This window comes from the organism of the source record quoted next, unplaced genomic scaffold, assembly GCF_019419815.1.
Source record: "Pyrus x bretschneideri cultivar Hongxiangsu unplaced genomic scaffold, Pyrus_bretschneideri_v1 Contig13, whole genome shotgun sequence".
Classification (NCBI taxonomy): domain Eukaryota; kingdom Viridiplantae; phylum Streptophyta; class Magnoliopsida; order Rosales; family Rosaceae; genus Pyrus; species Pyrus x bretschneideri.
Genome location: NW_025999424.1, coordinates 1,096,305 through 1,115,925, shown reverse-complemented (window position 1 = coordinate 1,115,925; position 19,621 = coordinate 1,096,305). Strand labels below are relative to the sequence as shown.

At 37.0% G+C, this 19,621-nt stretch overlaps 3 protein-coding genes across 3 annotated transcripts; 2 read left to right on the top strand and 1 right to left on the bottom strand.

Annotated features, from left to right (window-relative positions):
* The first annotated feature begins 3,644 nt into the window (after nt 1–3,644).
* Nucleotides 3,645–6,410, top strand: LOC103960958 (alpha/beta hydrolase domain-containing protein 17C). The gene is made up of 5 exons (XM_009373457.3): nt 3,645–4,007; nt 4,825–4,861; nt 4,948–5,184; nt 5,286–5,333; nt 5,737–6,410. The coding sequence occupies exons 1-5, from the start codon at nt 3,706–3,708 to the stop codon at nt 6,217–6,219; spliced, it is 1,107 nt and encodes a 368-aa protein (XP_009371732.1). The 5' UTR covers nt 3,645–3,705; the 3' UTR covers nt 6,220–6,410.
* A 198-nt stretch (nt 6,411–6,608) lies between these two features.
* LOC103960957 (glycerol-3-phosphate dehydrogenase [NAD(+)]) lies at nt 6,609–9,559 on the bottom strand. Its single transcript, XM_009373456.3, has 10 exons — nt 9,179–9,559; nt 8,775–8,851; nt 8,615–8,687; nt 8,279–8,496; nt 8,082–8,189; nt 7,746–7,847; nt 7,539–7,659; nt 7,400–7,454; nt 7,267–7,315; nt 6,609–7,111 (listed from the first exon to the last, which is right to left on the bottom strand). Exons 1-10 carry the CDS (start codon nt 9,483–9,485, stop codon nt 6,959–6,961), a joined length of 1,263 nt encoding a protein of 420 aa, XP_009371731.1. The 5' UTR covers nt 9,486–9,559; the 3' UTR covers nt 6,609–6,958.
* An 8,254-nt stretch (nt 9,560–17,813) lies between these two features.
* LOC103961002 (skin secretory protein xP2-like) lies at nt 17,814–18,911 on the top strand. Its single transcript, XM_009373506.3, has one exon. It carries the CDS (start codon nt 18,023–18,025, stop codon nt 18,401–18,403), a length of 381 nt encoding a protein of 126 aa, XP_009371781.1. The 5' UTR covers nt 17,814–18,022; the 3' UTR covers nt 18,404–18,911.
* The last annotated feature ends 710 nt before the right edge of the window (nt 18,912–19,621 follow it).

Sequence of the window (19,621 nt, the reverse complement as noted above, 5' to 3'; positions counted from 1 at the left end):
GAAGTTTCGACTGAAATCTTGCTAATATCCAAACTGGGGGAATCGGATCCCCTCCTGAGCTTAGGAGGCTGAGTCTCCTGAGCAAATCACACTGGCCGATAAAATTTGATTCAACGACTGCAATTATTATAACTTTTAAAGAGACATTCTGTTTGTAACCGTTGAATTAAATTTCAACGGCCCATATTATTTGCTCATGAAGCTCAGCTTCCTAAGTTCAGGAGGGAATCCGGTCCCATAAGTACTGAGCCAACCCCCACATTTGAGAAGAAAAAAAAAATGTTATTAGGTTTGACCATGACCATTTAGCAGTGTGATGTTGTTTTCATCAGGTGGGCTGAAGATCCCAAGCTAACATGGAGTGCTGGCACTTCATCATATACGAGACCTTAAAAGGAACAACCTTTTTGTTTTCTGGAACTTAAATAAAGAAATCAACGAGCAACGAAATAATCCAACAGGAACCTCTTCAGATCTTTTAGGTGAGAATTATAGAGATTCGTGAATTGTTTCTATTTATTATATATTTTGCGGTCAGTTTTTGTTAAGTATTGTTTATGTTTAATTTTAAATAAAAATATTTAAATTAATTTTTGATCACACGATATACGATGAATGGACATGATTCACGGATCTTCGGAATCCTCACAAAAAGGATCCAGATTCCCAAATAATATATATAAATTTTGTTTGGTTGCATGTGTTTAGTGTTTGAGTTATTATTGAATGGACATGTTATTGTGGTGCTAATCATATACTGTTATTCGAGAAAGTTATGCACGTGATTGATTTGAAGTGCTATTACATTAATATCAACGATGTAAGTAAGTTTCTCTCTCTTGAGTCTCAACTTTGAGCCATAAGTGTAAGAAAACTTCAATCTTCACTGCCCTTATTCGCTTTTTATCTATTCACCAACAATAAGGGGGACCCCAAGCCAACAAGGTTCACTATTTCGTGAAGGTCGGTGGAAGGGAGAAATAGACTGTTTTCACGACTCGAACGCGTGACATTTCGGTCACAAATAAGCAACTTTTTCGTTGGGCTAGAAGTCACCCTTATCTGTTCACCAAGGGTGTGAAAATTTTATACTAGCATTTTGTGCAAAAGGACCTGGTTAATGGAATAGTGAATGAAAAAGTAGAATCTCTGCTTGGTTCTTATGGGTGGGATAAAAGGGTGTTTGATATGAAGTTACACTATCTTGGTAACAATTTTACAATTCTGTTTATGGAGATGGGCAAATGCCACTGCTAGGATCTGGATCATGAAAATTCAATCTTACATATGATTTTTATTGGTCATTGGGCCACTCATACTTTTTCTTTACTCCAAGATATATGATTTATATATCTTGCGATTGTGATTATCGAGAAACTTACATTCAACTGAGACGCTAACATGACATCGAATGATTAATTTATGATACCGTCACTTTAATATCTCAATTACAGGTAAATTATTCTTGTGGTGTCGAGATCTTCTCCGAATATGTGTCTAGAGTCAAAGAATTCGGAAATCTGAGCCATTGAAGAGAGAGAGAGAGAGAGAGAGAGAGAGATCCACATACTTGATTTGTATGAGATGAACTAGTTAAATTAACTGATGAGGAACTACATGATTTAAAATGAGAGATCCGAATCTTCAAATCCGTCGGCTCCAGACACATATCAAGAGAAGATGTCAATTCCTTCGATTGCATTAGGAGAAGCTTTCACAATTTTTGAAGTATTTGTGGATTTGGCAATAAATGGAAAAAGTAAATGCTATTATTCTACTCAAACTGTTTTTTCAATTTCTTTCCTTAATTCTCTTCAAGTTTCTGAAAGTCCTCGTAAATTCATGACCAAGAACAGAAGGGGACAATTAGATACATCCTTACAAAGTTATAATTTGTCTTCAAAGCAGAACTGGTGGACAATGAAACTATACTGAAATTTTGCAGAAAAGCTCGGACGCAATGGATAATTATCTGTTCTCTACCTAACTCATCACATGTCACACAATAAATAAATAAAATAATCTGATAGAGGGACGGTGACAAATCACCAGTTGCATGTAAAAATCACCCGAGCTATTCGTTTCGATTCCTAAACAAAGCCCTTTTTTTTTTTACATATATTCCCTATTAGGTAGAAAGCTAACTAGAATCCTAAGCATTCTTTGTCAACCTGTGTGTGCTTTGATTTTAATTAGTTCTTATTTTTGGGCATGTTTTGGTTTTTAATACCAACTTTAATCATTCATTCATTCTTTTTTTGGGTTGGAATGGCTTCATGGTGAAAATTGAAACGACAAGCAACTTTATCCACATGGGTGCATGGGGTGGTGAGGTGGCTTTGTGCTCAGTGGTACCAAAATTCACCACAGTTTGCATCCTATACTTCTCCTTCTGTCAATTTCCCATGGCCCTACAAAATGATGCATTCCCATGTCCCATGGTCTCTCCCTATGACTCTGACCCGAGATACATTTATCTATAACGGAAATGTCACAATGACGTTATACCAACTTAATAATTCAGGGTTATATGTTTTAATTATTTTAATAGCGTGGAATGTCGCTTTCTGAACTTGTGATGTAATTACATGTGTTTTAACTTTCTTGCGTCACATTATATTGTATCATTAGCAAGATGCACTACTGTGCATCCCAAGTGTCTAGAGAAGTATTTCGTGTGATTGGTTTGAAAACCCGTCAAACCATCGTACATTAGGGAGGAAAGAAGTCACATCATTTATTCAAAATCATACAATGGAATCCTTGTTGCGTAAAAACTCACATCGAGTGACTCATTTTCATTCTACGAAGAAACTTTGAACAGATTATTTATATGTTACTTTTAGAACTCCTGGTAGAAAGATATTTCGCTAACGAGAAAGCTTTCAATGCTGCCCTATTTCCCTTCCTTTTCCAACTATTTTTACGAATACGTTTTTTTGAAATAGAGGTGTGATTTTTTAGGAATGCCTAACTATACTAACTAAAAGTGAGACCTATATTACATGTTGCGAACCATATTATACAAATGATGTGATCAAGATGTTCACCTGCACGTCTCTCCACCCCCAAACTTAAGTAAATTGCTTATGCATGTGATCTAATATTTTAGTAGATAGAATATTAATTTTCATCTATGCATCTCGAATTCAAAACTTTTTTAACCTTAAATTATTATAATAACTTCGAATTATTCGTTACCTTATTAATACTGTTCGTCCAAAAAAAACCCCAAGTAAACTGTAAAACACGGTAAAACCTCTCTCCCTCCCTTTCTTTCTCTTCTCTTTTCTTTCCTTTTTTCTGGTCTCACGCTGACGCTATCTCTAATTCTTGATGCCCCAGATCTCTCAACTGCGCACACGCAGAGACATACATACATACATACATACATACATACATTTTACAGTAGCTCATACAGTCTATTAGCCATAACGACGGGAACAAGTTCCCTTCTCTCTCTCTCTTTCTCTCTCTCTCTCCCCCCCTCCCTTTTTCTTTCGCCATAAAGAATAAAGTCTAATCTTCCGGAGAAAAGGAAAAAAGAAGGAATGTCGATCTGAACTCACTTGCCTCACTAACAATTCAGAAAAACCCAAATCAAAATTTACATTCTTTTTCCCATTACACAGAGAGAGAGAGAGAGAGAGAGAGAGAGAGGAGAGAGAGTGTGTGTAAGTGGCCTGTTTAGAGAGAGAGAGTGATATGGGTGGGGTGACGTCGTCCATGGCGGCCAAGTTCGCCTTTTTCCCACCGAACCCACCTTCGTACAAGCTCATCACAGACGAGCACACCGGGCTCTTGCTTCTCAGTCCCTTCCCTCACCGTGAAAACGTGGAGGTTCTGAAACTCCCGACTCGCCGCGGCACTGAGGTAGTGGCCATCTACATTCGCCACCCTTTGGCCACTTCCACTCTGCTCTACTCCCACGGCAACGCCGCCGATCTGGGCCAGATGTACGAGCTCTTCATCGAATTGAGCATCCACCTGCGCGTTAATCTCATGGGGTACTCTGTTTCTTTCTCCTCCTCTCTCTCTCTCTTCAAAGTTTCCCACTTTTTGCTACTGTCACTTTTGGAATCTTGGGTTTTTCCAGATTTTGAGCTTTGTGTTCTTTGTTCTCAATTACTTGCTAGTGTTGGCATCTGGGTTTTTCTAAATTTAGAGCCTTTGTTAGTTTTTGTTGCTGGATTACTATCCCTGGCATCTGGGTTTTATTAGTCCACTGATCAGCTGCAACTTTTTTGGTATTTTTGAACGTTTTCTTGTATTAATTTATTGGATTTTACTAGAAAGTGGATATTTAGTAGATATTGGAGTAGTCCTATTGGATATCTTGTATAATCCTTCAAGTTTTGACTCAAGATATAGAAGAAATGCGATGTAGGACTTGTGCTGTGATATTCCTTCTTTTAATTTGAGGAAAGCCAAATCAGTTATGATGTTGATGTTCGGTCCTTTGATCTACCTTTTCTGCCATCTATTGAGTGGATTATCCAGCCCCTTTGCCTGCTTAGACAGTCTAGTTTGAGATGATATAGTAGCTGTGAGTGCCTTTCGCACCGCAATCAGTCATTCAATGTCCACCAGGATTGCAGTTGTGGTGTAGCTTTGTATAATCGTCATACTATATGATGCTTTACCATTGCCATTGCGTAAGTTTCATCTGGTGCCATAGGGTCACAGGGTTAACTTTAATTGTTTGGTTCATGTCTGCGAGAAATTGTGTTATCCTCGTTGTTTAGAAATAATTTATTGGTTATCTGTTATCCTTTATTGTAATCAATAATATTCTCAATGTTACATATCTGTAATGTTTTGCAGGTACGACTATTCGGGGTATGGGCAATCAACTGGAAAGGTCTGTTGGATATTTGAACAGTTTTTGTATTAACTAGTTGTTTGAGCACAGTGCATCATGTAAGTCCCATATTTTCATTGTTCCAGGCAAGTGAGCAGAATACATATGCAGATATTGAAGCTGCATATAAGTGTCTTGAAGAAAGCTATGGTACTAAGCAGGAAGATATCATTCTCTATGGCCAATCTGTTGGAAGTGGCCCCACGTTGGATCTTGCTGCTCGGCTGCCTCAGTTAAGAGCTGTTGTCCTGCATAGTCCCATACTATCTGGTTTAAGGGTCATGTATCCTGTAAAGCGTACATACTGGTTTGACATTTATAAGGTAAGACAACTCTCTTCAGTTTGCGTATCAAATCTTATGCTTGCTGGCCGAGTTTATGACCTTGGTCTAATTGTATGCTTTATTGTGTTATTTGCGCACAGAATATCGACAAAATTCCACTGGTCCATTGTCCTGTTCTCATCATTCACGTAAGTATGCTACTCAAGATTTTTCTACTTTATAATTGCATATATGATTACAAGAACCAAACCAGACTCCTTTTGATGAACGATCTGCATACGCATTTGACCAGTTCTTGTCTTGTGTGATCTCTTGTATCGGGCAAAATGTGCATATCAATAAACTTGTCAGCGGTTTTATTAATGCATTAGAGAACAGAAACCCTGCAGTTCTTAACATTTTATTTCTGAGGCTTCAATTCTCTTAGCTAAAGAATGGAATTTTAAGAAATAGAGTATTGCAGCTGATGAATAAGGGTTTTGTTTGATCATTGTGTGGCACGCCATGTCAAAAGATTATATATATGATGACTATATGAGATGCCAAATCGGCCTACTCTTCACATTTTTTAGCCATTGCATCATCTTGTAGGGGACTGCGGATGAAGTAGTCGATTGCTCTCATGGGAAGCAGCTCTGGGAACTGTGTAAAGAGAAGTATGAACCACTATGGCTTAAAGGAGGGAACCACTGTGATTTAGAGCTCTATCCTGAGTATATCAGGCATCTCAAGAAGTTCATATCAACCGTTGAGAAGTCTCCTTCCCAGAGATACAGTTCTAGGAGAAGCACGGACCAGTTCGAGCAGCCTCGGAAGAGTACTGATGTTTACGAAGTTTCAAGGAAGAGCACAGATCGAAGGGAGAAACCGAGGAAGAGCACTGATAGGCCTGAAAAACTGAAAAATCAGTTCATCAGTGCTGATAAACTAGAAAAATTAAGAGTATCTTTCGACCATATGGAAAGGTCTCGGAGAAGTGTGGACTGCCACGAGAAGTCTAGGAAAAGTATCGACCACCAAATGGACAGAGCGCGGAAGAGTGTGGATCGGTTGGATAGACTACGAACTGGGTAACTGGTGGAATAAAACCATACGCAAAATTCAAAGCCAGGGTTTGGTGTCGTGGGAAGATTATTTGGGTCGTTTGTTTTTTTTTTTTTTTTCCTTCTAATTTATGGTATTCTTGCTGTGTAATTTGGGTTTGTGGCAGTTGTATAACCTTCTATTTCAAAAAGTGAGAAAGGGTTTGGTGTTAAATAGCGAAACCGCGATAGTCCACTCTCTGAACCAGTTAAAGAAACAAAAACAATTGCAATCGAGATTTTGATCTCTCGTTCTCAAATTGTGACACCAGAAATGTTGAGAATGAGTTTCCCATTGATGAGAGGAGGGATCTTGCATGAGCCTATAAAAGGTTGGGCTACTTCTCATATTGCCAATTGGTTTTACGGTGGAATCTTAACTTTCTTCAAAAAATGGTTCGTTCTAACTCTTTATTCTGTTGTGTATTCTCTAAAGAAGTTTACAACTTGGTGTTGATTACACATTGTGCATCAAACATGGGTACAATTTGAAAGAACAAAAAAGATGCAACAGAAACCGAAGAGAAACATTAGACTTCATTTGCTGTCAAGGAAAATAGCTTATGAGCAGGTTACGTACTTTGTCCCTGCAAACGTATATCGTTTCAAAGTGCTGACTTCTGTGTGAACCAACATTCCAAAGTTTCGCTTCGTCTTCGCTATTGTCTGAAAGATATCACTTAAGTAAACTACCGCCTATCCATGATAAGTGGGCCGTGGGGAAGAGCCGGCTAGATTTTAGGCGTGCGCTCACTGTGTTCAACTATGGCTGATGGAGGAAGAGTGCCAATGCAGATCTCATGAACTGTTGCAAAAAGTGGGAAGAAATCTAGCCACCCGCGGTGGCTTAGAACCTCGTAAACCTCTTTTGCTGTTGAGACACCCTTCAGAAAAGGAAAGAGAACATTAATGAATAGATGGTTTCGGGCTGCATCTTTACGGAACTCGTTTTCCATTTTAATTGATCAGGCTGCATATTAACGCAATATAAAAATCCGAGTAATAGCAAAGTTCAGTTACTATAATTTTAAATGCATACCTGTAATTTTTGACCCTGCAGCATTTCTGCTTCAAGCTCATCAAACGATCTGCAGACAACAAACGTAAGGGCAATAGTAAGAAACTACCCTAGTTTTTTACAAGGTTGTATGCACCAAATTGCGGAGATTTACCTTTTCCCTCCACTCCTTGCAAAAGCTTCCGCAACTTTCCTGTTTCTTCCTCCCACTGCCAAACACACTGAGGTTAGAAAGAAAGAAAAAAAAAAAAAAAAAAAAAAAATGAAAATAAGAGATCGTCATGCTTCCATACAGCATGTTGTGATGAGATCAGCGACACCGCAGCTTTCAAAGAAGGTGGTGTCCTTGACAGATGAAAATAACATCTTGGAGAATGCCTTCATCTCTCTTAGACCGATTCTCATAATTGCAGCCTGGTCATTTAAAATAAGCAGTCAAAATGACATAGAAAAAGCAGATGATATGTGGGTTCAACTTTTACCGAAATTTTTGAGCTTACCTTTGTGTTATTTCCCATCTCCAACCCATCCACAAAACCTGCTGCTATGGCCACAACATTTTTCAGGGTTCCACATAGTTCTACCCCTTCCACATCTTGGATCTATAAATTTCAAATATGGAAAGGTGTCAATGGAGCATTCCTTCAATATATATTTGATGTCAATCGCTAAATCAAATTATATGCAGGGACAAGTATTTAGTGTAGCTAACGTACTACCAAATTTTTACTAAATTGTGTGGGAAACTAAAGTAGTTCCCGTCTGTGCCAAACATTCATGATAGTAAAAGTACACTATTATGACATTCATTGTAACAATGTATTCGATGTACTCACAGGTGTGACTATGAAGTAGGAAGTACTAAAGAGCTGAACCCATTTCTGTGCAATCTCCTTGTTCTCTCTGTATCCAACTGTGGCTTCACTAAATTTCTCCACAGCAATCTACACAAACAGTCTCTAGTTTCAGCCACACCAGATGTGATATGATCTGGGAAACGAAAGTTGTGGAGTGACGAGTCAAGCTAAATTACCTCATTAGCTATGTTTGCTCCCATCAGAACACAACAATTAATACCCAACTGCTGTGAGATGAGTGTCGAGATCATGCACGGGCCTTCCATCTTGACCTCCATTCCTTTGATGAGGGAAATTGCCTCCACATCCGCTTTTACCTTCCCAACAAGCCTCCTGCATATACCCTCCATAAATTGATGCGGAGTAACAAACACCAGCATGTTCGCACCGTTCACTGCAAAGCTCCCCCAATTATAAAAAAAAAATTGCTCCAATCACCCAACAAATTGCATAAATTCAAAACATAGTTACTTTAAAAAGTTCAGCAAAGAATTTGCTGAGAGATTAAGTACCTGCATTCTCAAGGTCTGGGTCTGCAACAACATTTTTCCCCAGCTTAATGCCGGGCAGGTATTTCACATTTTCCTATCGAAAAACAGGATACAAACGTTTACAACAGGATAAATTCATGCACATATAAGAAGAATGCATTAAAGATCGTTGCTTTTTTACATTGTTGCGGTTGATGGCATCCGTGAGCTTCTCACCACTTGGTAATGTTTCCTCAAACACCCACATTCTCACTTCATCTGAATTCCAGTGCAGAAAAAAGCTCAAATTGCAAATGGATTTTCATTAAAAACTCAAATTACAATTGGGTTTTCAGAATTTTCATTCATTAAACCCCCAACGCAACAAAATCCCAGAATCAAACCAGAAAATTCAATTAATTTGGCATTATTTAGGAACAAAACGTACAATTTGTTCACTTTCTCAGCAACCAAACATAAAATTAGAGAATAAATAAAATGGACATAAACAAAAATTCTGACCGTTGGCTGGCACACATAAAGATTCTGTCTTTGCATGCAGAAAGAAAATGGAAATGCAGAAAACAAACAGGAAACAAATAATACCGTGGAAGGAAGAGAGCCTGAGGGTATTGGAGGCAATGAGTTTGGCGGCAACACTACCCCAGTTGCCACTGCCGACGACGGTGACTCTGGTTTTGTGGGGAGCTTCAGGGCCAGTAGTGTAATCTTCCTCCTGTTGGAGTTCTGGAGCCATGGATGAAGAGGAGAGAGAGAGGAAAGGAGAGAGAAAGAGAGGAGGGCAAAAGGGCAACGCGTGGATGATAGAGGAATAGGTATACGAGGAGCGAGAGAGAAGGAGAGGAGACAGAGAATATAAGAGGGAAGACACCCGTCGGGGCGGAGATGCCATACACGTTTCGTCACAAACGATGCCTAAATTGTATTGGACTCCAACTTCCAAGGCAAATATGGCGATATCCTCTATGATCTAATAAATTAAAATCACTACCATATACTGTATCTTTTATGTTTTTCATCTCTCTCCTGTCCAATCAAAGCATCTGATAAAATTGTAAAAAATATGTATTGGTTGTGCTGGGATGAATCCAAGACGTTGGTGCATGGTTCTTGATGTTTTAGTCATGTGATTCTTACCGATGAATTCTGTAATTTTCTCAATTTAATCTAAGAGAGTTGATTTTCACACATTTTATAGAGTTTTATCATAAAAATTTTCTGAATTTAACTCACCGTATCAAGATGGTTTTAAATTCAAAATCGAACAATATAGTTCTTCAAAATGATGTCGCAAATCATGTAGTTATTTTGTCACAATTTTTTGTCAAAAAATATATTATGTGCTGATGTAAATTAAAAATATTTAAATAATAAAAAATATTATTTTCATTTAATTAAAAACTAAAAAAAAAAAATCTTTGTTGATTGTAATTTTTTCACTCTTAGCATCAAAGTTGAATGTCTCCAGTTTAGATCCAACCACTCCAAAGATGGAAATTTAATGTAACTTTCTGAGCTGAATCTAGCGAGATTTGAAAGATGTTTTAGCTTACAAAACATGTCATCTATATTTTTCTCATTTTTTCATACTCTTCCATGATTTTGTATTTGGATATTGTGAGATGTTGAGTTGTTTGAGACATTTGGCTGTGAAACTCAAAAACAAGAATCTTAAACTATCACATTGATGCACAACCAAGGTTGTTAAGTTGGGCTTCAAAACCTGCATACTAAGGAACAAAATTTGTGTTTATTTTAGGAGTGAACAGTTTACATTGTTGTTAGCCGAATATGTTCTAAATGTGTAGATATACAGTAAAGGTCATATATGAAAAGAGGGTGCATTTTAGGTATTTTCCTGACCACTGACCTAATTCATATATGTTATGAGGGTACATGTTTTATTGCATATGAAACAAAAATGTTACTCTAATCATATTTTTTATACTATATTTGTATTATTTATCTAATAGAAATGAAACCCTCATTTATTGATGGACTCTATCTTTATTAAAAATGTAATACAAATATAGTATAAAAAAAATATAATAAATGTAGTATCACACCGTAAAAAAAAATTCATGCAAAGGATAACTTCATCTTCTTTATTTCCCCCATGATATCTTCTTTCGACGTGGCTTTTTTTCGTAGCGATGGACCACAACCTGTACCCCAAATAAAAATAGACACCATAACTCATGATTCCTACCGGTAAGTAATATCTTTATTAATTAATGAAATCTTCTTTGTTAATAAAAAAATGATGAAAATACTACTTAGTTTTCTATTATACAAAAAAAATTGATGGGTAATAATACAATTTCATAGGCTCAAATTTTACTGTTTTTTATTGAAGTCTTACCTACAGGTGATGTTAAAATACATCAAATATTATAAAAAATAAAAAAAACCAAAAAAAAAATAAAAATCTCTCACTTCCCCCACGTTCTCTCTCTCCCCCTCTCTCCTTCTCATTTTCTAAAAAAAACTTCTCACTCTCATATTCTCTATCACTCTCTTCCTCTCTCCTTCTATTTCAAAAACAAAAATAAAAAATTTTCTTACACACTTTGTGTGTGCCCATATACTAGTATATAATAATATTTTATGGTCTCACTATCACATTGTTATGTGTAAATTAACAATTTAATAATTATTAATATACAAACAAGTACGTCACGTGTCATAAAATAAGTTGAAAAACACAAAAAAAACATATCATTTCCTCCATTGTATTCTAACATAAAGCACCGCTTGAATACCCGTTATTTAGAAAAATCTCTTCATGATAACAATTTTTTTCTTCTAACGTCTCAGTTGAGCATCAATTTCTGAACTTAATATACACACTACAACTACTAGTAACGAACTAGATACGTACTATTATATGAAAAGAAGTGAAGCCGCGACATTAAAACAAAAACCCTTACATGGAAAATCAATTCTAGCTCGATCCATTGCTGATCTAGGTAACTAAAACCATGATAAAACCAAAGGATTAGTTTCCTAATTAATTCCCGGAAGGCATGATCGATCATGGTGATTGACGATGATGAGTACGGAGTTATATATTAGCCAGGGTTCAAGTCTACTGTGCACAGGTCGCCGCCCGCCGGGGATCGAATAGTCCTCGTAGTGAGACCACAAAGAAGATGGAGATTGAGACGGAGATGAAGACGGAATCGGAGACGGAGGGTCATAATTTACTTAGCTCTTGTTCCCACTACACGCTGTACTAGATGTTGCTGAAAATCGTGTAATCTCATCCCACCTACGTACGTACAAACTTGATTACCAGACACTAATTCATGCATGTTTGGGTTAAGAAAAAAAAAAAAAAACTAATTCGTATATACCTGCAGAGAAATGAAGTCTGGCTGCGGCTGCGAATGTTTGAAGCTGACAAAGAAAGAAGTAGATCATAATCATCTTAAGCACTACAACGAATATCTTCATTTTGTCATTCCTTGTAGCTACTAACTATTAGAACCCTATAATTTCCTCCTGCTGGCTAGCTCCCAAGTTTGGAAGTTCCCGGCTAGCTCATGATCTAGATAGAACTATATATTTAGCTGCATATTACATATAGGGGCAGTTCCGTGGCACCATTTTTTTTTACACAATTTTTGACACAGGTTTTTGTAGAGTCCATTATGTAATGTCTTTTAACGATCCAAACGGTCTATCTATTAGAACATCATTTATAGATCATCATTGCAAAAAATGAGTCAAATCCAAAACCATTAAGGCCTCATTTGCCAGTTCGGACTGTACTGACTATTTAAGTCCGATATGATAAATAATCGTTGGATAGTACTGACTAAATTAGTCGGGCATTTGGTATTGTATCGGATTAATTTGTCTATCGGATAACACATCGGACTATAATAATTTTTTTTTTTAAATTCACACAATAATTATTAAAATGAAAAAAGAGAGAGAGAGAAAAAAAAAAGGAAGAATGGTAATTAAACATCATTACAGACAAAATTTTAAAAAATAAATAAATAAAAAAAGAAGGTGAAAAACCCAAGTCTCTTCCCAGTCGCTTCTTCCTTTCTTCACCATCTTTTCCACGCTTCAAATCCCACTTCCTCATTTCTTCAATCTCCCAGAACCTACATCGATTCACCAACCAAAACAACTACTAATTAAATTGAAAATCCAAATTGATGAAGAAAAGAAATCAATTCGCAGCAAAGGTCCCAGTTAACTGGAGCCGTCGGAGCTGGATCCAACGCTGTCGATGGCGGAAGATGATTGAGCTGTTGAGTCTGTTGTTGTTGACATTAATCAGGCTTCCTGATCTTAACTACCTCTTCGTCCACATCGTCGTGCTTTGACGTTGACAACTGAAACGTGACAAAGCAGGAAGCAGCACACGAGATGGGAAATTGTTCAGCGACCAATTGCAGAGGAGTGGCGGTTGGGGTTGAGAACTCGTTGATGAACTGCTTATAAAGATGGAGAGGAATTTCCAAGGAGCAGATGCGTGAAACCGAAGAAGAGAATCGAGCGTGTTTTTAGTTAGCGCCCCGACTAATAATACCGAGTTTTTGGGTTGTATTAATTGTTAAGTGTCAATCGTATTAAATTTGATGGATCGTATAATTAAGCGGGGTACTTATTTAGTACGACAATGCACCAAACAACTGCTACCATATTATTAATCATATCCAACGCTTAATACGAAGTGCCAAATAAGGTCTAAGACATTCAGAAAAAAATAGACGAATACGGTTCTACAAAATCCTTAATCGAACGGTGTCACGCCCCGATCCTGACATACGTCCAGGATCGACACATGACGTCACCAAATACTCGTCTCTAACATACGCTCTGATACCAAAAAAGTTGTCACGCCCCAATCCCGACATATGTCTAGGATCGACACGTGACGTCACCAAATACTCGTCTCTAACATACCCCGCCTCTGGAAAAAGGTAAAACATAACTTAAGATCCGACTGCACAATTATTCTTCGTAGACTTTATGGTTGCATCTAAATCCTCGTTAGACTGCCTACGTACCCTAAATAAGGATCAAGCCATTCATAGTTCATTACTTCAGTACACTCGAACATTCATCACATAAGTCGTTAAGTCCCAACAAAATATCACAATGAATATCATGCAATCTTTCAAAGAACTAATGATGAAGCACAATCATATTCTCTCGCCATAATTATCAACAAGTCGGTCATAACAATAATAATGATATCCAACATAATAATCCCACAAGACGAATAACATTTCCACTCCATCTATCACATAAATCATCACGTTCCCACATAAAATCACATTTCATAGCGTGTAACATATTAAAGAATTAACAAAGCACAACATTATTCTCTAGAATTATTAATCAACTAAAATAATCATAATAACAACACTCATATCCAACGTCACTCCACAATCCCGTCAATTAATCAATTCGTGAATCAAGATGTACAATCTTAGCATTTAATTACGCTTATCAAGCAATGTGATAACAAAACATTTCACGAATTAACCAAGAAACTCTATATATTTCCCCACTTGGATTATGAGTAATAAACATGGTAATTCTAATTTATTTTCACAATATCTATTGTGGGTAATTCCCATTTACTCAAATGTAGGATTCTAAGATCACCTTACGGAATGAATAAGAGCAAGGATTCCGGACCACTCAACGGAATCCAACAACATCGGGTTCCGAACCACTCAACAGAACCAAAATATCAAGCGGTTTCTCGTAATCTGCCCAGACCTGTCTTATGTAAAGTCAATGCCTACATCATGGGATTGGTGCATTGGCAAATCAGGCACTTAGATAAGCTGCGAGGCTTGGGTGAGTGACAATAATATAAGCATGTGATACAATAATAAGACCATCCATGAATCATAATTTATAAACCTTGAATATAAATCATTCATAAGAAATCAATACCAAACTTTTGAAAACTCCGAGGGAGTCACCTAGACATCCAACGGTTTGCCTGAAACAATCATAATATCTCACAACCATATTCTCATACGCACAATGAAAAGTAGGGTTAGAGCAATACAGTTCGGCCGAATCCTACATCTTTGAAGCTATCTCAATCCAAACTCAATGAAACCCAAGGTGGATACGATCCCAGACCATCACTCAACGGAATCGCGAAGTAAGAGGGATTTCGGACCATCACTTAACGGAACCCAAACCAAGATACGATTCCGGACCATCACTCAACGGAATCGCGAAGTGGAGTAGGAATGATTCCAGACCATCACTCAACGGAATCCAAACCAGGATACGATTCCGGACCATCACTCAACGGAATCGTGGAGTACAATGTATAACCACCAATCAATGAAACAACACATGAATCAAGTTACTCAAGTTATAAAGGCTCAACGAAACAAGAAATGAAATAATGAAACGAGGGATGAAACACGTTTCGAAGCAACAAACCCCATGACAATGGATTAACGATCCACCACTAGCCCTCACATTTCATCAAATCAAGCCAATCATACAAAACAAACCATATTTCCAATATGCACGTCAAATCCTCATATTTCCAATATGCACGTCAAATCCTACTTCATAAAACTACCTCGATGGCTAAATATAAAATTAACAATTTATAGGAAACATAAGTATAAAACCATTTCATATTCATATTAAAGTCATTCACATTTCATCATATCATACCATCTATGCAAATCAACCACCTTTCAAAATATGCACGTCAAATAACATATCGTTATCATCATCAGTACACAAGCCAAATCATGTTTAATAAACATAGGTCTATGGCTATATATATATAAAATCACATTTCAATAGAAATCACATTATAAAGCCAAGTCATATTCACAGATGATACCAATATAAGAAATCAAGATAATAACCATATCACATATGTTCAAGTCACTCACTAACCAATGTAGGCCCACTAGACTTCACTTAAGTCTCCCATAGTACTAATTTTATTATTTAGAACGTATCGAGACATGTTGACCATAATTCAACTCTCGGTCAACGATAGGATCCACCACTCTACGTAATTCGATCTTGAAAATCCACACATCAGATTTATGATCCATAACTTCCCAAAGTTCACATTATGCTTCTAGAATAACATACTAAAATTTCATTATGATCCAATAGTCGGATTATCGTCAATCACACAAACAAGTGGAGGTCCAATTTGATCACCACACCAAACAATTGAATTTTTAGAAACCGAGCTAGACATAGGTTCACAGGGTCACTAGAAGGCATTTGAAACCTAGACAACACTCGTGAACGATCCCACGCACCACCACACGCGGTGGTAGTCAAGATGGATGGTTTAGAAACCCCGAATTTTCAGTATTAACTAGATGAGCTCAAATTTACGTGATAGCTATAGCTCAATAAGAGAAACGCTTTTCACAACTAGGCCGACGATAATTTCTAAACAGAAAGAGTCCAAATTCACCGGAGAAAACCGGATTTCTAAGGTTTTAAACACCCAACTCTAAAATGAATATGAAAGCACAAACTAAGCATACCAACTTGAAGACCGTGAAGAGTAAATGAAGTTTCATACCTCACTCGAAGGAAATGGTTGCCGGAATCACCGAAAAAATGATAAAACCGCCGGAAAAGTCGTGGGATTTGTGGCTTCGAACTGCAAAGATGGAAAAGAAATTGGGAAATCTAACACCACAGAGATGTAGGGTTCGCTAAGAGCTTTCCATGGACACCAAGATCACCCAAAACGGAGCTCGGATGAAGAAGATACAAGCGGGTCAAGTTTGTGGGTTAACGGGTCCAAATCTCCCCTAAAACGGGTTAGTAGCAGCTCCCCTGCCTATTTTTCAGAAAACCTCCCGCTTTTCTGGAGGTTTCACTCCCATTTATAGCATTTTGGTAAAATTACCAAAATGCCACTAACTTCAAACGACTCTAACTTCTTCATTCTGATTCGGAAATAAGATTCGTTTACACCTATGCGCTCATGGAATCGAATTCTACCTAACCAATTCAGGAGTTAACCGAAAAGGTCGAGAAAATTGGAAATGACTAAAATACCCCTCACTTCGTTTTTCTCAAATTTGGAGAATTAACGAACTAGTTCCAATCAAATCTTCGAAATACGTCAAAAATAAAATAAAATAATAATAAACGGTCATATTGTTTTAGTTTTGGTATTTTTGATAAACATGATATTTGAGAAAAAAACCTAAAAGATAAATTGCACAAATTGTTAAAACACATTAAGAAGTTGGCCCTGCAAAAATTTGTGTGAAAAGTTGTGTAAAAAATAATTTCATATATATATATATATCCACACAAATTTTTTTACTTTTCACGCACTTTTTTAATTTTCAACTGTTGAATCGGATGAATTGAAAAATATCACATGATAAAAATTAACAAAGGGTGTGTGTGAAGTAAAAGAGTAATGCTAGGGAAACTCAATTTGTAGACTAAATTTTGTAAACTAAATGACATGGAAGTTGGTGATTTTTTTTTTTTTTGGTGAACGGAATTGGTGATTGAATTATTACTTAATCGTTGATAAACATACTCATTTTTTATTAGTGACACCTTATTGGGTTTGCTAATTTAGTCTCTCTGACATTACGCGAAATAAAAATAAATATATGGATAACATACCTATATATATATATATCTAGGCGCGGAAATCTGAAAAGTTTGTTAGATTGATTTTTTTAACACAGGTATCTCACAATTTGTATAGTAACACGTGGTATACCATCCTATATTCCGAGCATACTAAAAAATCACTCCTATATATGCACAAAACCATGCATGTAACTTCGGTTCTTTCATCAATTAAAGGAATAAACACCAAGATCATGGATTTCTTCTCAGTTGGAAATTAAAATTATGAGATTTAATTTATGTCATAGGTCTAAATTTTATTTCGCATTTTCTCGCAGAATTAGCATAGTTTGAAACTTGTAATTAATGTCCATGTTGTTCGTTCTAACTTCTTGGTTGGCACATAATCTATCTAAACAACCAAACCCTAATCCAAATGCCCAAGGTTAGAAAAAAGAAGAACAAAGATCCTTGTTTTTCCTTCCATTAATAGTTATTTCTATTAATGTAACAATAATTTTAGAACCATGCAAGATCCACTAAACCCGGCCAGCCAAGAGAACCCGTAATATATCTACTATCTCCTTCCCTCTAAAACCAAATTAAACTATCAATATCCTCTCTCTCTCTCTCTCTCTCTTCGATTAACTTACTCCACAGATAATCCCTACTCTCTCTCCCACTAATCTCATATATATTAATCTTAATCACCACCCACTTCCACCTCCATAATTTGGTACGTTGGTTACGCAGTGGTATATATCCATCTCTCGAGAAGTGTTGCAAATTAAAGAACAAAAAAAAAGGTGACACAAAAGTATTACCAAGCAAGAAGAAGCAAAGATGGGACGTCAAGTCATTGTTCTTGCCCTAGTATTTGTAGCCATTACTGGTGTTTTAGCACAAGAACCAATCGCATCACCACCCGCCCCCTCCCCGGCCTCCTCCCCTGACGCCACCACCTCACCATCACCTTCCAGCTCGTCAGCTCCTTCTCCCAGTGGTGGTGACGCCAGCACTCCGGCCTCAGCCCCAAGCCCCGCTAACGATGTATCATCCGCTCCTTCTCCCCACAGCGGCGATGCAGCTGCTCCTGGAAGCATGGCCACCGATGAGACGCTTGAGATCGCGGCTGCCCCAGAAGGCGAGGCCGCAGCTAAGGGACCCTCGGACGCTGAGGAGGATTATCCCACTGATGATCTCTCAAGGCTCATAAAAAACTGAGGAGCCTCTAATTATCAAATTAATTGAATTGATTGAGCTTTTATCTTTCGTTATAGAGTCTCTCCATATGTAGACTTAATTATGAATAAGTACGAGAAAGATCATCAACCTGTATTTTGCATTTTTTTTTTTCCGTCCTCTCCTGACATGGATTTTTTTTTATTTTTTATTTTTGTATCCTTTGTACTAGCTATTTTATTTGATCAGTATGTACTAATTTCAAGTTAATCTTTATATTTAGAATACTAGAACTATTGTGTAACTTGAATTTTCACTTGGAAAAACGAATTGCATGGTAAGCTATTTGTTAGCAATAAGAATTAAAGAAGCATACAGCAAATTTATGTGAACATAATTGTTTTGGAATCTGCATGCATGTACGCCTACGCCTGAGTCCTGACACAATTTTCCTATCAAGTTTATATGAATTGTTGGAAGTTAATTGGAACATATGTATGATTGTATCAATGTTTATGTTATCAGAAATTGTTTTAGGACGATACTTGCACACTGCGTGTATGCATGAAGCAACTAATCAATTTATTAATCTCTACGTTGTTAAGTTATTTTCAACGATTAAGATATTATCATGCCATCTACCATGTTTATTATCATTCTTTTATAGTAAGGTTTTTATCACAAATGGTCCTTGAAACTGACTGAACTCATCATTTGATCTCTTAATTTCAAAATCAATCAATATCGCACTTGAAATTGAGTACCCGCACATCAATTTGGTCATTCTCTGTTAGTTCTTTTTTTAATGTGCTGACATGACACACATATGAGATCTACAACTCTAATAAAATGGTGTCATGTGAATTATACAAAATAATTCCTTCCTTTAAATGATTTAAAGTTGTAAGTTTATAAAATATAAATATAAATATAAAAGAAAATAATAAATAAAATATAAGGGAAATTTTCAGAGTGCTCGCACGTGACCGCTATGACTTTGCTCCGGGAGGCGTTGCTACGTTCTGGTGAAGGATCGACGCCACTATCCTGGACAGTTTCGAGGTGATTAGCTGACGGTTAGCGATCACCTGTAGTCATCAAGCTTGAACTTCTCTAACGCTGTCGAAAGAAAAAAGTGACAAATAAGTTACCACCTTGTTACAGATGCATAAACAGATAAAAGTGGACTTAGGGCTCCAATTGTGTGCCACGTTAGCATACTAACACAATAATTAATGGAGTTTTTACAGAAAGACTAAT